General features: G+C 37.6%; 1 protein-coding gene across 3 annotated transcripts; it reads right to left on the bottom strand.

Moving 5' to 3' along the window:
• Positions 1-10: 10 nt before the first annotated feature.
• EBAG9 (estrogen receptor binding site associated, antigen, 9) lies at positions 11-19,631 on the bottom strand. Of its 3 annotated transcripts, XM_026841592.1 has the most exons (9): positions 19,507-19,631; positions 18,570-18,751; positions 17,551-17,648; positions 14,113-14,191; positions 13,751-13,909; positions 11,649-11,756; positions 10,585-10,676; positions 5,855-5,999; positions 11-683 (listed from the first exon to the last, which is right to left on the bottom strand). In XM_026841592.1, exons 3-8 carry the CDS (start codon positions 17,631-17,633, stop codon positions 5,879-5,881), a joined length of 642 nt encoding a protein of 213 aa, XP_026697393.1. In that variant the 5' UTR covers positions 17,634-17,648; positions 18,570-18,751; positions 19,507-19,631; the 3' UTR covers positions 11-683; positions 5,855-5,878. The 3 variants fall into 3 exon arrangements, with proteins under 3 accessions (XP_026697393.1, XP_026697392.1, XP_026697394.1); XM_026841591.1 differs by lacking the exon at positions 11-683 and having other exon boundaries at positions 5,463-5,999; XM_026841593.1 differs by lacking the exons at positions 11-683; positions 18,570-18,751 and having other exon boundaries at positions 5,463-5,999.
• Positions 19,632-20,210: the final 579 nt, after the last annotated feature.

Here is a 20,210-nt window from a genome sequence, read left to right as displayed (position 1 = left end):
GTAGTTCCACAAGATGTGTTTTTAACAGTACTGCTGCCCACAGAAATAGTCTTTGTGCTCCCAGGGACTGTGTCCCTCCCCTGTGCTAGTGTCTTTCTGGTGCCAGCACATCTGCACAGTGAACATGACCAGGGAAATTAAGGAGAATTAGAGCTAGTGCTCTGTCATGTTTGTTTGCTGAGTTAGCATTAAGCTTAGTCCCTTGCCTTAGCTGGTTCACTGAGCAAATGTACAGGCACTTTGCACTGGCTCAAGGGTAGCACAAGATGCACACAGGAACAAATGACCAGAGAAAGGTGGGGTATTTCTTTAGGCAGCACTAACCTAAAACATTTGTGAAACTACAGTGTTAAGTGACATGGAGACTCATTCCCACCAAGGGTATCACACTTGTGCTCCAGAAAGCATGCTAGCGCTTTCCATTTGTTGTCCAAAGTAAAGAAGTAAAACCCATATTCCCCAGGCAGCTTCCAGCACATCGTCCGTGCCCGTCTCGTGTAGTGCTCTTCTCAATCGTATAATTGCTTGAGCATTTCACTGGTCTTGTGCATATATGGGGACCGTAACCAAAAATATACATTGTTGGGAGTCTTGAAAATTGTTACGATAAGTATAGGCGTGGATACACTTTGAATCTTAATGTTGAAGTCTTAATGTATTGGAACCCGATAGTCCTTTGAGCCCTTTGAAATACTATGTATAAATGTATTGTGGTTTAACTTATTTATTTAATTGCTTTATTATAAATTACCTTTATAATCACAAATTCAGTAAAGCATGTTAGAAATGTTAAATGTGAGAGTGTTTTACTATAGCAAAACTATAAAAAATATCCCATTTCAGCTGAGTTGTCAAGGCACAGGCCGAGTGGAAGGAGGCACAGTATCAGGGCATAAGAAAGCATCAGGATCCAGAGAACAGAGTTAGACTGAGAAAATCTAAGTACAGCTCCACACATAAGCGCTCAGCCCGAGAAAAAGGCTCCAGCTGGTCTGCAGACATGCACATCACCCACACTGCTGCACCCATGCTGCATTAACAGATGCAAGTGACCTAGTCTTTAACCCAATGAAATCTTGTGGAAATCTCTTAACTTCTTATTTCTGTGCTCCCAGAACACCAGTCTTCCCAGCATTTAACAGAGGTCCAGAAGGCCTTGCTTAACCCGGCCGAGAGTCATGCAGTCTCAGTGTGCATGCCAAGATGCAACTGTGACCATCAAACCAATAATTCTCCATGTCCAAAACTAGAGACCTGTGCATAGATCAGAGGAGGGCAACATAATGCAACAGAGGAAGCGGTGGGGTTTTTCTGGCTCTACCCAAGCTTTCAACACCACGTCTGGCCATTTAGACCTCACGGGTCTCCTATTTTCCCTTCAGCACAGCAAGTGTGGTATTTTCCTGTGCAGGCCAGAGCAGAAGAGGTTTAGTGAAGCTTGACAGTGCCATGCATTGCTCCACAGCTTTTGGGAAGAAGGGAGTTATTAGTAAGCCACAAGGGAGGAGGAATAATTGGCCAGCATGCAAGGAGCATTTTCAACACTCAAGACTTGGAGATTTTTCATGTCCCTGTGATGACCAGGTTCTGAATTATTTGTGTTTACACCAAAGATTCAAGAGGGTTCATTAAGCGTTCTATTAAGGAAGGTAGATATAACAGACAATTTGATGTAACATAGTCCCCAAGAGTTCATAAAGATGGCCATAAGAGCATCTTGCTTTCCTCATTCATGCTCTCCTGCCTTCCTGGGTTCCTGCAGGCCAGCTGGCTTGCCTTATGACACGATTGCAATACATACTGCTCAAAGGTCACTTTCAAAAGCTTTTTAAGTATAAGGACACTAGGGCCAAAATTAATAGTTGGGGGGGCTTAATGTAAATTTTACACTACCATGGAATTTCATCATTCCTAGATATCTCTTCTTGGGACTGAAACACGTTACAGAAAATGACTTATTCCTACATCAAAGTACGTCAGTTCGAGGCCAAGAGAGCAATATTTTATACCTGATGTAACCAACTTTATTATAATTTTGGATTTCCCTTTTACAGCCACTGTTGTTTAAGTGATCTTCAAGTGGCAGTGAAATGGAGCATAATTTAGAGAAAAAAGTAATCTTCAGTTCTAGGAGAGACTCACCTGCACCTACATGGGTTTCTTTTGCAGCAAGAGGCAACAAAGCAGCACAAACCTACACTTACATTTAAAATTTCAATAGGCCAATCTCACTTCAATCCATGTTTTGGTCAGGCTCTGTTTAGTAGCAGTGTTTATAAACATGCTGTTTAAGACATAAGGTGCTAACACCAGAATAACATCAAAGTTGCTTTCTGCCTTTAAAACCTTTCGGTCTGCTCAACTCTCATAAGTGTGCTTAGTGAGAGGCGACAGATTTCCTATCACATTCCCGATAAAAGTCCTTGCTCTGATCTCTGTCTAAAATTCGGCTTGCTTCCAAGCCTCCACCTTTTCTTCTTCATGCTGCAAGGGTGTACAGCTCAAGGTGCCCTTTCTAAGTTCCAGTTCAGAGGATATGCTAATAGTTGCTACAAACATACCATCTTTTTTTTTTCTCCTCTAATATTTTGCTTTTGTCTTAGTCATAACTCACCTGGATCCTGCTGGTGCTGTATGGAGTAGTTATGGGAGGACCATCAACCTCCAAACAGGGCAATAAAAACTCCTTTTTTTTTTTTTTTTTTTTTTTTTTTTCCCCTGAGTTTAGAAAATACTCATACCCGCACCCATACCACACTGGAAAGTCTTGTCTCAAAGCATGCAGGTGGGGAGGACAGATGTCTACTTGAATTCAAGCTTATAGCATAGGAACCAAGTCAGCTCCTTCCTGTGCTGAAGCAATGCCTGTTGATAATCCCATTACACATTTTTCTTTCTAACCCAGGAACAAAAAAGCTTTTCTTTAAAATCCATCTTAAGAGGTACTCGACATGTCCCTAAGCTGCTGAAAGCACTGAGGCTCAGGCACTGCCCACCTCCACGCCGGTTTCACCTGCACCTTTACTTACGCCACCCTCTCACAAGGGTGTTCTTAACTTGTAATTACTTATTCATTTCTCCTTCCTTTCCCTGCAAATCAACTCTCTCTACTAAATCCCAACCTCTAGAAACATACTAAAATGAAAGCGCTGTTTTATGTATGTCCTACCACAAAAGAGCATTTTGCTCCAAAACCCTTCAGACAAATGAACGCAGGACACTGCAAACATGAACAACTACAGCACAGTCAAGGAAAGGATGATTTTCCATTCATCCTGGCAGGTCAATCCTCCATAGTCAAGAATAACTGTTAAGGAAATCAAGCCTAGCTTTCAGTAAAGAAAAAAAAGACATGGCCAACAAGCCAAGTATGAGAGGGGAAAAGGATGAGCCTATGGCAGCAGGAGGGAAAGCAACAAGTGTGCACAGTGGATGTACGAGATCCCTCAAGGAACTCGAATGGAAAAAAAAAAAAAGTAGAGCAGCAGCTATGCCAAAGGTTTAGGAAAAGGGTTTTCACATTTGTTGAGGATAAAATTCCAGATATAGGAAGGAGGTAAGAAGATATAGCACAGGAAAAAAGATGAAACAGAATAGCAAGGCATGTGTTTCTAACATGCAAGATACTAGCTACAAGAGCACTGTTATCCTTACTGGCATCATATCAGTGCATGGTAGAGAAGATGGGAGTAATACTTAGAGCAGCTTTGTTCAAGGACAGGCAGGCAAATAGAGGGAAGAACAGCAAAGCAGGACGCAGCAGGACCGGGAAAAGCAAGGCAGGAGGGCTGACATGCAAGAAGGTGGCAGTACCCAATGGATTTTAAAATGTCTGAAGGCTCAAAAAAACCAATGCACTTTCACAATGCGTTCAGGGGCTTTGTTTCTAACTTTTTATTAACTAGCCCATGTTTTGTTATTTTTAATAAATAGTACTTGAATCTATTTTACATTGTCTCATAAATAGCAATACTAAGCACTAGTTTTTTTTAAAAGCTGAGATGTAGCTTCCAACAGGTTTTACCTTAAATAGGCAATAGATAGTAGGTTTCCCTGCCCTGCATCAGCAATAGTGAAAGAACTGACTTGTACCTCATCGCTTCATCAGTGTGATTAAAAGGACAGACACAGATCGTTATTAAAGCTTATCCACAGACTTTCTCCCTGTCTTCCATTCACCAACAAATACTTCAGGGGTGGGTACTGAGATTTGCTTGCCTTACCACTCTTTTACTCATCCATTCCACTCCAGCCACAACACTTGTGCAGAAAACTGGCACAAAAGTGCATATTGTTGCCTTCTAAAACATATTTTAAAATTTAACATTTCTCAATGAGTTTTCATATCTGAAAACTGCTGTCAAGTCAGTTGACTTGTGTAAGATTTTAAGCAACATGGCAAGCATACTGACCATTTTAAACCCCCCCAACTTTTTTCCATGACTAAGGCCATTAAAGGTAATTCTTACTCAATTACTTATCTTTTAAGCAAAACTTGTCAGAACCTACAACTTAGTTAAAAATTCAATTTTTCTAGGCAGGCATGATCTAGTCAGATAGCCCCCCACCCTTTCCCATTCTTCCACAACTTCACTGTTCCCTGTATGAACAGAGAACAAGTCTCAGGCACAGAATGCACTGTCTTCACTCACCTATCACAAGATAAGAATTCCAATCTATGAATTCAGGGATAACAGCATCCCCACAACAGAAGATGGAGAAGGCATTCACTGAAGCTCTTGGCTGGACTCCCTTCCTCCCATACACCTTTCTTTCCATCAAACATTAGACTTTTCTTCTTCATTAAATACTGTTGTCTCCTACTGCATATTTACCATGCACCCTTTACCAAAGCAATTCCACTGTAAATACAAACAGTAAATGTACAAAAAAATGGAATTTGAAAAGTGCTGTTAACTGGAAAATTTTCACACTAGCTTTATTAACAGGAGGACACTTTTTTTTTTTTTTTTTTTTTTTTTTTTTTTTTTTTTTTTTTTTCAGTTATCCTGCCTATGTATAAGGTGGGAGGTGGGTTTTTTTTTTTCCTAACTGTAGGAAGTAAAAGAATTTCTGCTAGAAATACAAATTGACCCATACAAGTAAGTGATTAAATCGTTCCCCTACGTTCACAACATAAGCCTTCATAAGAAAGCAGCAGCGTGCACTACCATTGTGTGGTGATGCCACTGCTGATAGCCATGGCAGTGTCGCATGTAAATAGGCATGGTAGCACAGGAAACTGCAAGTGACAAAGTGACAAGAAATCAGTGTCCAGCTGGAAGCTCTGCTCTACCATAGCATACTCTACCAGGAGTACATTTAGACTTGCAGTTCATCCACAAGTCATTTTCTTCTGCACAGGTCAGTATGATCTTCCATGGAAAACTCTAAAGTATTTATAAATACCTTCATAAAAAGGCAAAAGCAGACATTCTTTATCAGGCAGGAAGCACAAAGGGTTCTTTAAAACTGTTTAATTACATGTTTCAGGTAAGCACAGACAATACAGTGTATTTCCCACCACTGAATATTTACATTCTTTCCTCTAGGCTTGAGATGTTCATTAAGAGTGTCTTTCAATCAACATCCTTGCTCAATCACTTTTGCTGCAAAGAAGGGTGCTGGAATAGAACTATTGCAGGAAACATCATTCCATCAAGACATGATTTTCTGTGGGTTTTTTCTCCTTTTAAGAACCACCTACTAGTAGTTCAAAATATTTTTGGAGAATCCTGGCCTCCAAGATGACCTGAAGAATGCATTGAAACCGAGCAGTGTCTTGAAGTCCTAGAAATACTTAAACCAATACCAATATGTATTTTGTAGAGCTGAAATTCTCTTTTTCACTGGCACTGCCATTGATGCCTGGTTTCTGTTAGGACAGTTTTACACCAATTTTGTTTTGTTCCTTTTTCATTAGCCTCTGGGCCTCTTTCTCCATTTTTTTTCGTTGTTGTTCTGCTGCTCTTTTTTCCCTTTCTGCTATCTTCTGTTGTCTGTAATTAAAGAAAACATGACTTACTAAGTAACGGAAATCCAATTTTCAGCATGGTCATATGTTAAGTTCCTGTTAATAAATAGGTTATTATAACTAATAAAAACAGAGCTTCAGTCTACTACAGTTAAACTTGGAACAGTTATTCTTTAATTGTGCTGAAGCCCTTTTTCCAGATTAATCTAGTCTTAGGAAGTAATATTTGTTCAATTATTTTACAATCTAAAAGCCACTCAAAGATTCAGGGTAAGTGATTTGGTAAAAGTAAATGACAGTTATAAGGCCTAGAGCTATTTAGGGGAAAAAAAACCAATCAACCAACCAATCTAATGCTTTGAGTAGCAAGATTACCCATCTTTTCAAATATAGACCAAAACAGTTTGACTTGTCTAGAACACTGACTTGTGTCCCCCCTTCCTCCCAGCAGAGGCATCAGTAACTATCCTCCTTGTAATGCAACTACTCAAACATTTTCCTCATGATCTAAGGTAACTTCTAATACTCTGTTTCATGTGTTCAGGATCTGTGTTGTACTCTATGATTCAGTACAAATATAAACAACAGTCTTCAAGGGCACACAAAACTTAGAAATATTTGACGTACAAAGACTACATACTCTCTTTGCATTGGACAGGAGAGGGATTGCACTTCTTCAATACCTTCAGGGTTTCTCTTGATTGATTATTAATGGTTAGAAATTTTCGTATACTTTATTAAGCTGCTCTGCTGTCTGTCATAGAAGAATGAAATTAGTCATTTGCATCAAAATCTACCTCCCAAGTTTTTTGTGTTCATGACCCACTATTCCAACTGGATAGATGACAGTGCTGTCAGTCTAGCATATGCAGAGTAATAATATTTGCCACTTTACAGTAGCAGATTTTCTTTTATTCCCCACACCTCTGAACTGATGCAGAAGGCAAGAAGCTAGATGTACACCAGCCAGCATGTAGAGACAGTAGAATTCCAAAAAGCCACATGAGGTGTTAAGCAATGCTGCTATTCATTTGCAATTCTGAAGTGAGGAAAGTCATAGTAGATCATGTTTCTTTTCCCCTCTATAAACGGCATGACACAGAACTCCTCTGCACAGAGAAGTGGTTTCCATGCCCTCTACTGGCTGAGTAATTTTACTGGATTTCAGTTATGCCCAAATGAGAAGAAACTCACATCACCTCAGATGGAAAAACTGAAGTCACCAAAAAATATAAACAAGTAGCTTACCAACGTGATTACTTTCCACTGCTCTTTTACCTGGTCATTATTCAAAACACTGATCTCTGTTCCAAACTGCCTGCATGTTTTCAACATAAAGTTACTACCTTTCAGGCTCAGAAATGTTTCTTTTCTCAATAAAGGAAGAGCCTATGATGAACTGCAGCCATATCTGACTCACTTTTTCTGGGTTCCAAAGCAAGGAGTTCAGCAGAGCTTAGATGGAATGATAAATTATTTAAACCAGGAAAGTATTCACTCCTGATGTCAACCTTAATTTGCATTCCTAACACACGTCCAAAAAAATCCCTGAACTTCTCTCATTGGTTAGCAGAACATGAATTATAATCAGAACACGGTTAGCAGACATTCTTATTCCAGTATGTTTTTATTTACTGTATACCTTCTGAATGACTGTAATAAGAATGATTTCATACCATTTGGTCTTCAACACAACAGAGAATGCACAAGCATTTAGCTTAACAGTTCCCATCAGACAAAAAACTTCAGTGGTATTAGAAAGTCTAAGGTATCTACAATTGCAGAAGAAATGAAGTTCTAACTAACTTCAATTAACTGAAAATCCAGTTTATCACCCAATATGCTGATTCATCACTGACTGAAGAATTTCAGCACATCCCAGCCCAGAACCTGCTGGTGAATGGGAAAAAAACAAACCAAAACAAAAACCCCAAAAAAACAACAAACAGATTACAGGAACCTCTCAGGCACTAGTAGCCTGCTCCTCAGCAGTGTCTTTCAGCATGCTTTGATTCCAGGAAGCAAGCATCTATCTTACTATACATGCTTATTTCAACTGTCACACATACACATTAAGTCACCAGTGAGGCCACAGGATAGTCTTCTCTGCTATTTAGCAGGCCACAGCCCACGTTTGCATGACTGATCAGCACTCCACTACTACACAAAAATTACTCCAGTCTAAGACATTTCTGAATGCTAAATGAGCACCAGAAGGTACCCAGACACAGCTAGGTAAGGGAAATCCTTACATTTTCTGCACACTCATTCTCAATGAGCACTGCTGGAGTACAGTCAGCATTAATGCTCTGGAGGGTTAGGGGGACTTTGTCCCCCATTTAGTAGTCTGAAACCTTCAGATCATCTTGTAGACCACAATGCAGTCTTCTAGCATTAAGAGACTCCAGATCACGTCCTTACTACAGTCTGCTGTAAACAGAGCCAGGCCTTTCAAGTAGCATACTTAAGTTTTATTTTAAATGTCAGATGTTAATTATACCACTGATGCCTACTGCAAGAGTAACTGCAAACCCAGAAGGTATTTCCTATTGATCTTGCTAAAAAATAAGCCAGCATTTTCCTCAATTACAGAAAAACATTGTAATTTGATGTGTCATGAATAAAACAAAGATTTTTACTTCACACAGCTGGGATACAGCTTACACAATGATCAGTTGTACTGAGGTGGCCATTCATAGCTGGACAAACGGTACATACTACTTGAAATATTTGGACACATACACACCCCATCTAAAACAAAGTTTGACACTTTTTAGTAGTGCCAGGGAGGAAATGAAAATTAACTACTTGAGCTGAAGCCTTTCAATAGTAAAGATGCCAGGCTGAAATATTTAGAACAGTTTCAACCAAATAAGATTACTCTGAAAAACAGAGTTTGGGGGAAAATCCCACTGCTATCACCACATAAGAGATGTCTCTAAGTATTCTAGAGTATGAACCTGACAATTAGCAGACAATATACCTTTGACCATCCTGGGAATATCCACTACACAAATTTTACACTCCAGAAATAAAGTGGCGTATGCACAGACCAGATTATTTTTAGAAGCCAATTTGTATAAAACAAGTCCCTGCTTTGGAAAGTTTGACTCCTTCCTTCCATAGTCCTAAAAACATCTGTAACAGAAGGGGGCAAGGGTTAACTAAAGTACAACGCGTCCTCTGCAGTTAGCAAAAGTAGCTGTTTCATTTCTTGGTTCAAAAAAAGCAGTATTTTTCATTGTCTTTGGTGCATCACAGATTAAGTGTAAGTATACCGCACTTTAGAGATTAAAGAACCTACTGAGCATACTAATATTCTTTATGGGAAAAGGTGCTATCCTTGGGAAAAAAAACAAACAAAAAAAACCCAACAGTCCAAAAGGCACATTATTCTTATCACAAAGCTTGTACTCTTGTGATACATTAGTGAAAGGTCTGAAACAGTTTCAGTAAAGAAGTTAAAAAATACCACTAAGATACTCAGCAGAATGTACAGAGACATATTTGATTAAGTTTACAAAAATACTTGCATTACAACCCTATTCTCCATGTTAAGCTGCTGCAGAGCAAGACAGAATTAGAATTGATTGAATTTATTATCAATCAGTAACACATCAGAAGTGTGCTCGTGACCTCCCTCTTGTCTTATTCTACTGGTTGAAAAAAGTAAACTTTCCCAAATATTACACTAAATAGTTGACCAGAATCCTTTTTTTTTGCAAAGACTTTTTTTTTTCTTTTAAAGATCCACAGTTCTAGAATAGGGGTTTTTTATTATATCATATCCTTATTTAATATTATCACTATTGTCCCACTGAAACCATGTATTTGTGATTTTGCGAGTAGAAAGAGCAGTTTAGGAAGCGGGAGCTATCTGAGCCGAGTTATCTGACGATGGAGCAAGCAATCAAAGTTTGATAAAACCTTGAAATGAAACAGATTAACATAAATCACTGCCAATTCAAATCACTGCATGCGATTAACTTAAACTCAGTCTGCATCTCTTTACCCTTCATATTCCTTTCACGTTTTTAAGCAGAAAAAAAAAAAAAACAAACAAAACACAAATGGACCAGATAAAGTATTCACGCTAACTTTGTGCAAGACACTGATTTTACATACAAGCCTTATCAGGTAGTTGTTAGAGGGGCATAGAGGGATTCTAAGAACATATTTATCACTTCACCTTTTACACTCAATTATTTTTACTTTACAGCACATGATTATGATCCTTTTATAAGGCATCCAGTTGTATTTTATCTAAGTTGAAACATGCTATTTGTACATAATAAATTGTTGGAGTTGGAGGGTTTGTGGTGGTGTTTCAGTGTTTTGGGTTGGGTTTTTTTTGAGGGGGGTGTTCATGTGTTGTCCCAATGTTACAGTGATTCTCAGATTTCCCCTGCTATCTTATCTACTAAATTGATCAGATTCAAAATGTATTCTGCTAAGTACCAGTTTGAGAGATTAGATGCATAAAAATAATTTATCTTAAGAACTGTTTAACGATTCTTAGCACTTATCAGAAAGGCATAACAACAGACAACCCTGTATTTGATTCTTTTATATGTAAAAAGTTTACATGCTGTTACATTATTTTTAGTTACCTAAGAACTTCTTCTGCCTGCCAGGCAGCATCTTCCTCTTCTTCCCAGGCATTAGTATTTTCTTGCCAAGTATCCAAGTCTCCCAGTTCAGGCTGAAACAAAAGAAGATAAGCTCTTAACACATAGAAAAAATAGACAGAATGCTTATTTTTAACCTTGATGCTTCAGACCTCCAGAAATATTTGAGATATGACAGTACTACTCAACTTACTCTCTATGCGTCTTCCCCTGTTTTACTAACGTCTCCAGTTAATTGTTGGAAGGTTTTTTGGTTTCTACTGGTGAGTAACAGAGGACAGAATGAAGTACTGGAGTGCATTTTTAGGAAGAAGGTAAGTTGAGTAGATGAAGTGAGCAGGTAGTGTAAAAGATTTCTGGAAGTTGCATGGAAAAACCATCACGTACATCCACCTTTGTGTGTCCAATATTACTTGAGTGCTGCTTTTACTCACTAGAACTCTTTCCTTTTCATTGCTGACAGTCTAAGGAAGTGGTATGACCATGCTGTACTGCTTTCTGCCTAGACCCTTTTGTACACTATGTTAATCAAAGGAGAAGCACTGTTAGAGAAGGCAGAGGAAGGGAGGGAGACCATCTCCCTCTAAACAGCCAGGCTCTTAGGTAAACAAGGCTACTTTTTCAAAGGCTAAAAGAGCAAAAATTAGGAGACTGTTAGAATACAATCCCTACAGAAAGGAAGACAGAAGCAGAAAGTTAAAAATGGGTCCAAGATAATAAAGCAAGGGTAACCCAGCTTTCACAATTACAAAAAAAAAAAAAGCCTTCTCCTCTTTTGGTTTTATGTTTTGCAAGTATACAAGTGTTTAGAAGCTTCTTACATTTTTACCACTTCTGCTAAAGAGTTTCTCAGTAGAATAGATTAGTTAAAATTAGATTAACTACTTCATTGCTTTGAACCAAATACACAATTTTAAACCAATTTACATTATTTCACAACTATTCCTGTTGCTCCCCACAATGCAGACCTTAGGCAGACTATTCCTTCTCCTACAGAACAGTCATTTAACTGTCAAATACAAGAGCAATACACAGAGCATACTTACAGACTGGTGAATAAAAGGAATATCTTGTGTAGCTGCTAATCTGCTAGAGAATCCTGTGTTTCCCTCTGGAATCCCAAAATTTAAAGGCTCTCTTTTTTTAATAACTATCTGAAGATATTCAAAAAAAGGAAAAATGTTAAGTCAAAGCACTGCACAGATTGCCTGGTGATTATATAACTTTGTGCCTGTGAAGGTACAGCTACACAACACTGAACTGTGTCTCAAACCTGCTCAGGTTTAGGAAGCTGTACAGCCAAATGAACCGGTAAGTGAGAGAAGCTAAATGCAAAAGACTCACAAATTCCCTCCTCCCCCCACTAGCTTCTTCTTAAGTCACATGGAAACCTATAATTGTATCAAGACAGAAAAAGGGAACAAAGAATTACAGACCAAATACCCACATCTCACAGTACTCATATAAGCTACCAATTACATGACATATTCGTTGGAGAAATCCTGCTTCTACAATAGGTCACTGTAAGATACTACTCTTGAGGATAGTGCTGTCTGTACAGCTATACTGCTCTGGAACATGAGCTCTCTTAGCTACTCCAATAGCATATCCGTGCATACAATTAAGTTTCAATAGTTGCAATGTAATTCACTATCACATCAACTGGTAAAGCTCTGTACTGATTTAGCTAAAAAACACGCATTAATGTTTCTCCTAAAAGGCTTATTAGCAAATTTGACATGGTTGCTAAGATCATGTATCCCTTACTTGTCTTGACCTCAAAGATACCACCTTACTTGTTTTGTTCAGCCTACTTTAAGTCTCTGCTGCTTCCAAAAGAGGTAGATTCACAGTTCTACTGACTGTACAAATGCTAGTACAAGTGCAATAAAGGAAAAGGGACTAGACTATCTTATTTAGCAATGACAGACTCTGTTATTTGACTGATGTTCCATTTCCAGACGTTAAAGACATGAGCAGTAACATGTTATACCTCAGATCTTGGGGTTTATATTGAGCAAAATCACAAACACAAATTCATACTTAAGGGTGATAACAAGGCCAAGCTTGCAGGAATGGTGCCTGCTGTCATCAATAGAGATACATTTAAACTAAACACAGTATACAGTATCAAACAGCATGGACTCAAGTTTTGTTCTGAACCTAAAGCTATTAGGCAAAAAATGTCATTAGATACAAAGGAGAAACCCCCCTCTCCCCAGTCCTCCTCTGCCCTCCAGATTTTAGGAGATAAAATCCTTAGAAGAATTTAGTCCACAGAATACTACAGATCCTGAATGTACAGAAAACTGACCCCAGTATCAACTCCAGTTTATATGTTTGGAAAGGGCCTCAGAAGGTCTATAATCCAATCTCCTCAAAGCGCTGTCAGCTCTGATGGTTAATGAAGGTACTCAGGGCTTATCCACTTAGGTCTTAAAAACTTCTAGAGAAGGAGCCTGCACAACCTCTCTAGTAATCTGGCAGTATTTGACTGCCTATGTGGTGAAAAAGGTTCTCCAGTTGACTCCAAGTCCTCTAAGTACCCAGCTGGAAGATTTCCACATAGAAACAAAACTTGCAATTAACAGAAGTTTAATCAGCATTTATTTACGGTGTTGATGCTCTTGGGGATATGCCCTTCTGTCTTGTCTCCATAATAAAAATGGACATTTGAAAAGCAAGCTATTTTGAAATATCAGCTCCCTAATTCCAGCCTCTCCAGTATAACTTGGAGAAAGAAGTAACCATTGTTTTCTGAAACAGCAGGACTGCTACCTCAGAATTCAGAAGAGCAGGACATGGAATGTCTCTGTTCAAATAATGCAAGGGCATAAACATAAGTATCTTAGTGCAGTGGTTCCATTTTCATAATTAAAGTGACTTGAGGGTTCTCACATTACACTTCCCGGAGCTTTCAGACTATACAATTATTCATAAGTTTCCAATAGCAATAAGACTGAAGCATCACACTCATTAAGATCTTAGAGTCAGTATTTTTAATTGAACATGTTAAGACTACACAGCAGCACCATTCTCATTTTGACAGGACAGCTTAATTTTACTATCAGCACCTTCTTGCCCACTTATAGCCTATTTTAAAGCAAGGAAAACCCTCCATAAATATAGTTGAAAGTGAAATACTTACTTTTTGAGTTTTTCTTATAGTTGGTGTCATATCTTTGAAATAATCAGGTTCCATTTGTTCCAAAGGATTTTGCTGAGCAGCCACATTACCATTGCCACCTTCAATCTTCACACTGGTAGGTGCATCTTCATCCCACGAAGACCAGTCTTCTACTTCAGGCTGAATATAAGCATGTGGTACAAGTTAATATTATCTGCAAGTAAAAATTTGTCTCTTTATATCTTACTAAGATATATTCTTAATATTATATAGCATATATAATACTGTATCTTTCAAAGACATATACCAATCCTGTTGTAGGACTGATATAATCACTCTGTTAAGTGATTATCTATTAAGCCACCTACCACTTAAGCAATTACCTGTTTAGGAACAGATGAATAATCCACTGTGGTTGGCAAAGTTATCTGGTCTCCACTTAACTTTCGCCCTCTTCCAGACCTGAAAGAAAAATGTAGGATTCCTCCAAGCTCTGAAAACATGAGCACTAAGTTTAAGAAAAACAAAAAGGAAGTCTGAGAACAGCACTACTGAAAATAGTCATGGCTAAAACATCAAGTGCTTAAACTACCCTAGTATTAACTACTGCCAAAGAAAGGAATTTCATCACAAATTTAAAGCAGTGGTCACCATAATTTCAAAGTGCAATATACTTTTCAAACCGCAGTAGAAGTAGAGGATAAGCAACTTAAGAAATATGAAAATGAAAAAATTAACTCAGTTATTTGCATAGTCAGTTACAATTTTTAGATTGTCACTGCTTATGAAGCAAATGCTATTGATCTATATTTGTTCAAAGATAACAATTTCTACTGTAAACTAAGAAATCTTTGTACTTGTCTTAGCTGTTACACTGTGTCTAACAAATCTCTTTGAGCTGCTTGATTTGAAAACCCCTCTAAAGCACTTTTTCCTTCAAAGTCTAAACAGAGGTGGTACAAGATTATGCAAGTCAACAGCTTCTGTTCAATAAACTCTTCTACTTACTTAAAGAATACTGTTTCAATGAAAACATTTCACCAACGGTATCGATTTTAATTGAAAAGACACACTAATGCATTGCAAATAAACCACCTCAATATTTATTTAATGACAGTGGACAAAGATCACGATGATAATTAAATCATTTTTAGCTGACATTCACTATATTTGAAAACCTTACAACACAAGAGAAAGAAAGTCAGGCTCACACTCATGTTGTCCCCAAGGAGTGTAAGCTCCTACAACAAGACAGTCATGTAACTGACCTTATGCAGCTTGGAAAAGTTAAGTTTTGTTTATTACTACTGATGAGGAAAAAAATGAGAAACTACAATTTGGAGTTCGTATCCTTTGGTTTTACTATTATAGAACATTCTACCATGAGCTCAGGATAGATGAATTGCTTGTAATACCACCTCTGCCGCATGCTGGTGAGTGATTAGATGTGGTTTTCTCCTACTTTTAAGCTCAATAGATTCATCCTTAGGAAAGAACAGGTGCTATCATCAAATTTTCAAGCTTTGTATAATTACCTTGAGCCCCTTTAGAAACTGTCCCTTTAAGCTGAAAAGCAACACAGTTTAGGGGAAAAGAAAGATGAACACACTGTTCCCTCAAACACATTGGAGACTTTCTGGTTCTGGTTGATTAGATTTAGCTGATGGCTCTAAAGGAAACCCAAGTTTTGACACACTATCCCTCAGACCTGTACAACATAAATATCTTTTAATACTATTCTAAGCCATCACTTTCGCAACTATATATATTTCCCTGTTTATATGATCTAGAAGACTCCAGCAAGTGGCTTATAGGAAATACTCATCGAGCCAAAATGATGACACTGACAAGGGTGAAGGTGGGAGGGAACAGCTTCTGTCATACAACACGGGAGAGAATATGCTACACAGGGCAGTGCTGAGGAAGGCTACGTATCTCTGCTTCTACAAAGGGAACAAGATATTTATAGGAACAGTTGCTTCACAACCATCATTAGACAGATACTGATCACTGCTCTGAATGCCAAATGCCTCAAGAATTCTTGGTTTTGTTTCTCCTTACTAATTAGCAGCATCCTGATTTCTCAGCTGGAGAAGATAAATACAGATTTTAAATAGAATGAACTTCCATCTCTTTTTGTACCTTTTATTTCCTGGAAACAGTGGACTCAGGCAGGCTGTTGTTTACTGAAAAAAAAGTTTTAACTGAAGAGATGACTAGTACTATATGGAGGCTTTATGCTGACTAGAAAGATATATGATTTCTACAAGCACTTGTTTAAATGAAAAACTAATGTAAACTATATAATTTAAATAAGTACTAGCTCATATCCACTGAATTAAAATGCACAGTTAATTAAATCACATTTGCTGGTTATCAGGCATACTCATATGCAGGGGTGCATTACAGGGAAATAAAATTTATCAAGCTGTGTTTTGCAACTGACAATGAACGGGAGAAACATCTCCAGTTAATAGACTAAACTAATTTTATCCATTGACTTGCTTACATGAAAGATTTTAAGTTTTCATTCTTTCAACTAATGGTTGTTCACAGAAGGAAAGTTCTACTTTATACTCCCAAGCAGTTCCTTAACTGTTCATTCAAAAGTTGAAAAACGGAGGGAAATACACCTACTAAACAATTATCTGCTTATAAAAGCCATCTTAATACTTAGAGATATGAAGAGTCCACGTGATACAGAAGCTATCATCAACTCAATGTTTTGACTTCTTTCAGAACTTGAACAGCAAGTATTCTTAATTTAATTTGGAATTCAAATCACAGAACTAAGGTTGACATCTGTATAGTTGTATGTAGCCCTCAAATGTATCTTTTTAAAGCTTCACTAGATCCGTAATGAATTTACCAACCAGTTGAGAGCTTCCTCTTGTTCTTGGAATAGGTAAAGGTGAACATGAAGTAAAGTTATTTTCTGTCTTCCACATATTTTGCATATGCTTTAACTTCACTAGCAAAATAGTAGTCATCATACACAAAAGAAGAATACAATTCTCTCAATTGTTATTTGTTTATGTAAAACAACATTCTGCAAAAGTGGCAAGAAGCAACAGTAGTTCACATGACAGCACAGTGCCAAGAAGATCTACCTCAGGTACTCTGCTACTGTAATACTGAACTCTACTATTATATGATCATAACTCTTGAGGGTTTTTTGCATGCTTCTTGGTACTACACTGCTGCATTCATGAGTCTACAACTCAAAAAGACACTAAGTATAACTTACAAGAATAAGCAAAAAATAAGTTCTGTTCATTAAAAAAACAACAAAAAAGGCAGCTCTCTTTAACCACTGTCCTCCAAACTTTTGAAAGAATCTTCAATAGGCAAAAGAATTTGAAGTCTCAGGCAATGGTTTCTCAACAAAGCAGGATAAGCATCACCTTTATAATGAAAGCCTACTGACTGATGAATACATGGATGCTGCTGTTCACTGAATCTCTTAAAAAACCAAAGTATCACTTGCCAAGTACTCCTAGAAAATGCAGAGAACAATCTTGCTTAAAGTCTGACACAGAATAGTTTTAAAAGGCAATTTTAAAACCCTGTCATAGCTATTTAGAAAACACTCCTCATAAAAGCTATCATACCACAAAATACACTCACAACTGCACTACACAGACTTTTGAACTTTAAAGAAATATGCAGATTAAAGATGAATTTGACTTAATTTCTCTCTATCTTGATTGTTTTGTCATTAATAAGAACTGAGAAAAGTGATGGGTGGGTGTTGGGAGAAGAAGTGCAAGAACCTGTAATTAAAAAAGAAAAGGTAACCAAATTAAATAAGGTATGTTTACCTGCATATTAACTTTTTAATGAAAGAAAGCACTGCTGCCAGGCAAGTACAGATTTTAAAGAGTCGAAACTGTGTTATGGCCATGGTGAGAAACCCTTCCTGAAAAAGAAAAAAGTTAGATGTAGAGGATTATACATCTTTACATAGTTCTTAAAGTCAATTTCTTTAGCTGCTGATAAGCAAGGAGCACTCTTTGAAACTTTATTAATGCAGGAAAAGAGAGAAGGTATCTGGAGCAAAGATGCTACCTGCCTACTATCAGGACGTTTCACTGATGTAAATAATACAAGTACCTAATGCATATGGCCTTTAAAGACACAGCACATAATCATAGGTAAAGTCACAGTTAAAGATACTTTTAAAAGGGAGGTGTGGGCAATCAGTTGCAGTGACTGTACAACTGATCTGTTTTAGATGCTAACAATGGCACTGAACACTAGCAGTGCCAAGGAGAACAGAATAATCATCAGTAAGCTCACACTTCCTCAAGCAAGTCTTCCATACACAAATTATAAATTTAGTCATTAAGTCAAAAAACAAAATTGGCTGTTTAAATTTAGTTTCCATTTTGATAGAAATGTATGATGAGAACAAGCATTGTTTATTTTAGAACCAGTGTCACTGAAAAATCATCAGCAAAGAAAGACTGTTCATCATGTGTGCACTGTAGCACCAGCTAACCCCTAGATCTATCAATGCTCCTGTGCCAGACTGGATCATGCTAGCAAACCCAGCCAAGAAAAAAATAATCTTAGGCTGAAGCCACTTATGTTGGCAACTATTTTTCTGTATCAATTTGATAATCTAGAGAACTTATACTCAGTATATCACATTTCCAACGGATCCCCTCAAATAGGTGCAGACTCAGTCAGAATAATCTCCTCTAATTCAAGGATCCCTTTTCTCTCTTCTACAGGTGAACATTTCACAGTAAAGAATAAGAGGTTAGCTTTCACAAATAGTTTTTCATTATATACATCTACATTTGTAACAACATTTTCTGTTGCAAGTTTAACATACCTCCTGATGAGAAGAGAAGGCAGCCCTGTGACATTTTCCTCAGGCCATGAGTATTCCATGGAAGTGGAAGGACAGCTTGATTTCAAATATGCTATGGCATTTAAATCACTTTTTATATTCCAGGCTTTAAGTTAGGAAGAGTCAGGAAGGTGGATCATTAGGTAGGCTGCTCCAATACTGCCCTGAGGATTTTATTAAAAAGTACATAATGGGATTTGTGAGCTTCATGGAGCTTAGATGTATTTTTTATTGGTGCTCATTTGTTAGATAATGTAACTAGTATTAAACACTGTACTAATACAGTATTGAAAATATTGCTTCACATACAGTCCAAATCAGGAATTTCTGCTACTGAAAAAACATACAGGGTGGCTCTTAAACAAACAGGCTCTTTTACTGTAAAATGGAAGGCTTAAGTCAGTAAGTAACCACCAAATTACAGACCACACTACCAAGCTGTAACTCAGGAAAAAGGCCTCAAAGGACGTATTTCACCTCTACTTCAACACTAGCACTGTCTTGATTTCATTTCATGGGAGACTTAAAAATGTAGAGAACCTTACGCAAGAGTGGGTATTAAATGGGCTGTTCATCTAACAGGAGTAGGAAACAGTCAAACTTCCCGCAAAGAAGCAAGAACAGCAGACACCATCCCAACACATTTAGCTTTTAGTTTTAAAGACAGAACTATCATTTCATATTGTGCTCAAGCACTTCACTACCTTCTGGAATAAGCAATTTTAACAATATCTGGGTGACAGGAGAATGCATCAGTCAAGAATTTGAAGGATTCAGAAATAGTGGATGTTAGTGAAAAAACAGTGGATAGTAACTAGATGGACAGTTCTCTATTCTAAAGGTAGAAATCATTGCAAACTAACACTGAATTGGTGAAAGAAACTGTTACTTTTAAAAGAGGCAGCTAGAAGCCATCTACCTGAGATTTGAGGTATGAAGAGCAGGTGACCTGCTGAAATGAGAATAAAGGTACGTCTTTGCTGAAATGAAGCTTGTTCAGAAGCTCACTCCACTCTTCTCTATCAGAATTCACTCTTCTATCAGCTTGGGGGGGCAAGAGGGAAGGAGTAGAAAAGTACTCAATGTTAGAAAGAGTAAAGCCATTTTCCCCACTGTTTAGCCTACCTAACTGCCACACTGGTCACTCCAAACAGATCCTAAATTAAAACTAACTACTACTTGAAAAGGTTGTTTTAGGAAGAAACAATTACTCAAAAACCTCCTCAGACTCAGTATTATTTGTGCCCAAATTCAAAGGACTGCGAAGTTTACTACCTAAGTGCAAAACTAAAACCAAAACAACATTCAAGTGCGTCAGTTACATATATATATATATATATATTCTATACATACATAGATGTACACATACATATAACACCTCAGTTTTTCAACTCCTCTCCATGTTATTTTTTTATTGTGTACTGTATTGACTTCACAACATAAACAACTAAAAAATCAGAAACCACAAAAAGTGCAGCTTGTAACCTTGTGAAGTCCACTGCTGAAAAGAATTAGCCACCAGAAGTTAATCAATTTTTCCCCAGGTCATTCCCATACATGAGTGACTATACTTCTAATTTCACCAGTATATGCCTGTTTGACAGGGTTCAATAGCTACCATCA

This window comes from Athene cunicularia, assembly GCF_003259725.1.
Source record: "Athene cunicularia isolate RWA chromosome 2 unlocalized genomic scaffold, athCun1 chr2_part1, whole genome shotgun sequence".
Classification (NCBI taxonomy): Eukaryota; Metazoa; Chordata; class Aves; order Strigiformes; family Strigidae; genus Athene; species Athene cunicularia.
The sequence above is the reverse complement of the archived record's forward strand: the minus strand, read 5'-3'. Positions and strand labels throughout refer to the sequence as shown.